The sequence below is a fragment of the Salminus brasiliensis genome, chromosome 21 (assembly GCF_030463535.1).
Source record: "Salminus brasiliensis chromosome 21, fSalBra1.hap2, whole genome shotgun sequence".
Taxonomy (NCBI): domain Eukaryota; kingdom Metazoa; phylum Chordata; class Actinopteri; order Characiformes; family Bryconidae; genus Salminus; species Salminus brasiliensis.
Window position 1 is genome coordinate 244,248 of NC_132898.1, and position 4,841 is coordinate 249,088.

A 4,841-nucleotide genomic window follows, 5' to 3' on the forward strand; every position below is an offset into this window, starting at 1 on the left:
CTTTATGTATATTTGGGTTTATTCTAATGTTATATAGAGTTAATTACAGGTAGACACTCTCACTGACCACTGACTTTATGTTTATTTGGGTTAATTTTAATGTTATATAGAGTTAATTACAGGTAGACACTCTTACTGACCACTGACTTTATGTTTATTTGGGTTTATTCTAATGTTATATAGAGTTAATTACAGGTAGACACTCTCACCGACCACTGACTTTCTGTTTATTTAGGTTTATTCTAATGTTATATAGAGTTAATTACAGGTAGACACTCTTACTGACCACTGACTATGTTTATTTGGGTTTATTCTAATGTTATATAGAGTTAATTACAGGTAGACACTCTCACTGGCCACTGACTTTATGTTTATTTGGGTTAATTTTAATGTTATATAGAGTTAATTACAGGTAGATACTCTTACTGACCACTGACTTTATGTTTATTTGGGTTTATTCTAATGTTATATAGAGTTAATTACAGGTAGACACTCTTACTGACCACTGACTATGTTTATTTGGGTTTATTCTAATATTATATAGAGTTAATTACAGGTAGACTCTCACTGACCACTGACTTTGTTTATTTGGGTTTATTCTAATGTTATATAGAGGTAATTACAGGTAGACACTCTCACTGACCACTGACTTTATGTTTATTTGGGTTTATTATAATGTTATATAGAGTTAATTACAGGTAGACACTCTCACTGACCACTGACTATGTTTATTTGGGTTTATTCTAATATTATATAGAGTTAATTACAGGTAGACACTCTCACTGACCACTGACTATGTTTATTTGGGTTTATTCTAATATTATATAGAGTTAATTACAGGTAGACGCTCTCACTGACCACTGACGTTATGTTTATTTGGGTTTATTATAATGTTATATAGAGTTAATTACAGGTAGACACTCTTACTGACCACTGACTTTATGTTTATTTGGGTTAATTTTAATGTTATATAGAGTTAATTACATGTAGACACTCTTACTGACCACTGACTATGTTTATTTGGGTTTATTCTAATATTATATAGAGTTAATTACAGGTAGATGCTCTCACTGACCACTGACTTTATGTTTATTTGGGTTTATTCTAATGTTATATAGAGGTAATTACAGGTAGACACTCTCACTGACCACTGACTTTATGTTTATTTGGGTTAATTTTAATGTTATATAGAGTTAATTACAGGTAGACACTCTTACTGACCACTGACTTTATGTTTATTTGGGTTAATTTTAATGTTATATAGAGTTAATTACAGGTAGACACTCTTACTGACCACTGACTTTATGTTTATTTGGGTTAATTTTAATGTTATATAGAGTTAATTACAGGTAGACACTCTTACTGACCACTGACTTTATGTTTATTTGGGTTTATTCTAATGTTATATAGAGTTAATTACAGGTAGACACTCTTACTGACCACTGACTTTATGTTTATTTGGGTTAATTTTAATGTTATATAGAGTTAATTACAGGTAGACACTCTTACTGACCACTGACTTTATGTTTATTTGGGTTAATTTTAATGTTATATAGAGTTAATTACAGGTAGACACTCTTACTGACCACTGACTATGTTTATTTGGGTTTATTCTAATATTATATAGAGGTAATTACAGGTAGACACTCTCACTGACCACTGACTTTATGTTTATTTGGGTTCATTTTAATGTTATATAGAGTTAATTACAGGTAGACACTCTTACTGACCACTGACTTTATGTTTATTTGGGTTAATTTTAATGTTATATAGAGTTAATTACAGGTAGACACTCTTACTGACCACTGACTTTATGTTTATTTGGGTTAATTTTAATGTTATATAGAGTTAATTACAGGTAGACACTCTTACTGACCACTGACTTTATGTTTATTTGGGTTAATTTTAATGTTATATAGAGTTAATTACAGGTAGACACTCACTGACCACTGACTTTATGTTTATTTGGGTTTATTCTAATGTTATATAGAGTTAATTACAGGTAGACACTCACTGACCACTGACTTTATGTTTATTTGGGTTTATTCTAATGTTATATAGAGTTAATTACAGGTAGACGCTCTCACTGACCACTGACTTTATGTTTATTTGGGTTTATTCTAATGTTATATAGAGTTAATTACAGGTAGACACTCTCACTGACCACTGACTTTATGTTGATTTGGGTTTATTCTAATGTTATATAGAGTTAATTACAGGTAGACATTCTCACTGACCGCTGACTTTATGTTTATTAGGGTTTATTCTAATGTTATATAGAGTTAATTACAGGTAGACACTCTTACTGACCACTGACTTTATGTTTATTTGGGTTTATTCTAATGTTATATAGAGTTAATTACAGGTAGACACTCACTGACCACTGACTTTATGTTTATTTGGGTTTATTCTAATGTTATATAGAGTTAATTACAGGTAGACGCTCTCACTGACCACTGACTTTATGTTTATTTGGGTTTATTCTAATGTTATATAGAGTTAATTACAGGTAGACACTCTCACTGACCACTGACTTTATGTTGATTTGGGTTTATTCTAATGTTATATAGAGTTAATTACAGGTAGACATTCTCACTGACCGCTGACTTTATGTTTATTAGGGTTTATTCTAATGTTATATAGAGTTAATTACAGGTAGACACTACTTATTCTAGTGTTATATGGATAACTTTTGGAAATCTGGTGGAATCCTCCTTCGTCCGTACACTTTTGGCCACTTTAGACCCCTCGTGCGTACAGAGGGAGGAATGCGCGACAGGCGCGCGCTGTAAAGAATGCTGCTGCTACTCCCACTTCCACAGGGTCCAATCGGCGGCGCCGCGCGGTTTCAAGGCGCCCCAGAAGCGCAAAAACAAAAGCGTTCTGCGCCGAAAGCGCGCACAAAACCGGGCCCGCGCGCGATTATTAGGCTTTTCCGCGGTTAGATCGGTCGTAGGTTCGGTCCGTTTTCCTCTCCGGTGAGCGAGGGTTCGGTTCGGGTGGATGTTTATCTGCGGCGCGGGGAACTTGAAACCGCCCCGCTGCCCCATTTCCTCGGTTGTTGTGCTGCTCCGGGATTCTCCATGTTGGAGCGAAACCGGGCAGATTCTCCGTTTCTCCGCGCGGCCCTGTAACGTCACGGCGCTCTGATCTCACCCGCGAGACGAACCGAGATCAAACACACCGACTCCCAGAGCGCGAGCAGCCGGTAGGTGATGTGTGGCGCGCGCAGAGAGCGCGTTTGAGGCGCAGCAGCAGCAGCTGGAGGAGGGAAGCGCCGACCCGGCGGGAACGGACCGGATTCGGGGATTCGCGGTTATTAGATGGAAAGTTCGATCATCACACAGGTGCACAGAGAGGATATTCAGCTGCCCCCCAAAACAGGTGAGTTCAGGAGCAACAACAACAACAACAACAACAACAACAACAGCAGCAGCAGCGCGAGCTCGTGTTATTGTGGGGGGCTGCGGGAGGGCTGGGCGATATGAGCCCCGGACTCCATCACGATACACGGTATTCATCCCCGCTCACCCTTACACACCTCATAACAGAGAACAGTGGGTTCTGTGGTTCTTCTGCCGAACCATGCATGAAAAAAGCGAGGTGTGGTTGTAAAGAACCTCACGGTTCTAAGTAGAGGAGGGGCTTAGTGGAACCATGACAGTCAAAACGTTCCTGACTTTGCCTCAAAGGAAAACCTCTTTCATCTGTTATAGAACCTTTATTACAAATAGGGTTCTGTGTAGCACCCAAAAGAGTTCCACCATTGTTCCGACTCAGAACCCCCTGCATGGTACTGTAGCGAGTTCTGCTGCTTCGAGTGTAATGAAAAACAGATTAGTTGACAAATAGCATGGAACCATTTTAAAGGTTCTTTGAAGAACCATCCACCAGAGGTTTGCCTTTGTATATGAAGAACGTTTTAACGTGCGGAGAACCACACTTTATAACCCAGCCATTGTGATGGTTCTATATAAAGCCGTGATGTAATGTTCTATACCAGTTTGAAAGGTTCTCCCTATATTATGTGTTCGGTTCTACAGTTTAAAGAACAGTCATATATTCATCTTATGGGTTCTTCAAACTTTAAGAGGGGTTCTCCCTTCTCATGTACACAGAGGGTTCAGTGTGCTCTGATAAATAGGGTTCTTTAAAGGTTCTATAGTAAAGGCAGTGTTTTTATGCAGGGCCTTGATGACTCAAAGAACCACATGAACGCCTAAAAGGTTCTGTTGCAGGTCCAGTGGTTCCTCTGTGGGTGGTGTATATACACCTCCACTGTAGGTGCTGGAGACACGGCTCTGTGCAGGGCAGGGCAGGGTGTGAGGGACTGGAGGGGCTGGCTGAGTATCGTGGACAGGAGTATTGTGATCCAGCGATATTAATTATCTACAGTTTTATTGATGTGTCTGATTGGTGGTGAGCAGATGATTGATTCCAGGTATTTGTAGAAATGTTTGATTACTGGATGAATGAAGCGCTGCAGCGCCGCTCCGCTCAGACTGAAGCTATTAGCCAGGAATTTGTCCCCCTTAACTGCAGTATGAGGATTTGATTGCATTTGGCCTCATAAGAGTGAGAGCATCAGGGAGGTCAGGTTCTGATGTTGGATGGTGTTGGTTGCCTCCCCAACTCATCTAAAAGTACTGGATGGAGCTCCTCCACCATCATTCCAGAGAACACAGTTCCTCCACTGCTCCACAGCTCCTCAATGCTGGGGGGCTTTATACCCCTCTAGCCCACACCTGGCATTAGGCAGCATGGTGCCTCTAAGGTCATGTGATGACGGCTGCTCCAGAACAGCCTGTCTAGAACCTCCAGAGAACTAGAGTTCTCACCTG

General features: G+C 39.7%; 1 protein-coding gene across 1 annotated transcript in view; it reads left to right on the forward strand.

Annotated features, from left to right (window-relative positions):
- Positions 1-2,835: 2,835 nt before the first annotated feature.
- Positions 2,836-4,841, forward strand: part of ctdsp2 (CTD (carboxy-terminal domain, RNA polymerase II, polypeptide A) small phosphatase 2) — a 10,318-nt gene continuing 8,312 nt past the window's right edge. Inside the window, exon 1 of the mRNA XM_072665778.1 lies at positions 2,836-3,384. Coding sequence (XP_072521879.1) covers positions 3,324-3,384 — 61 coding nt within the window. The 5' untranslated portion in view covers positions 2,836-3,323. The remainder of the gene's footprint in view (positions 3,385-4,841) is intronic.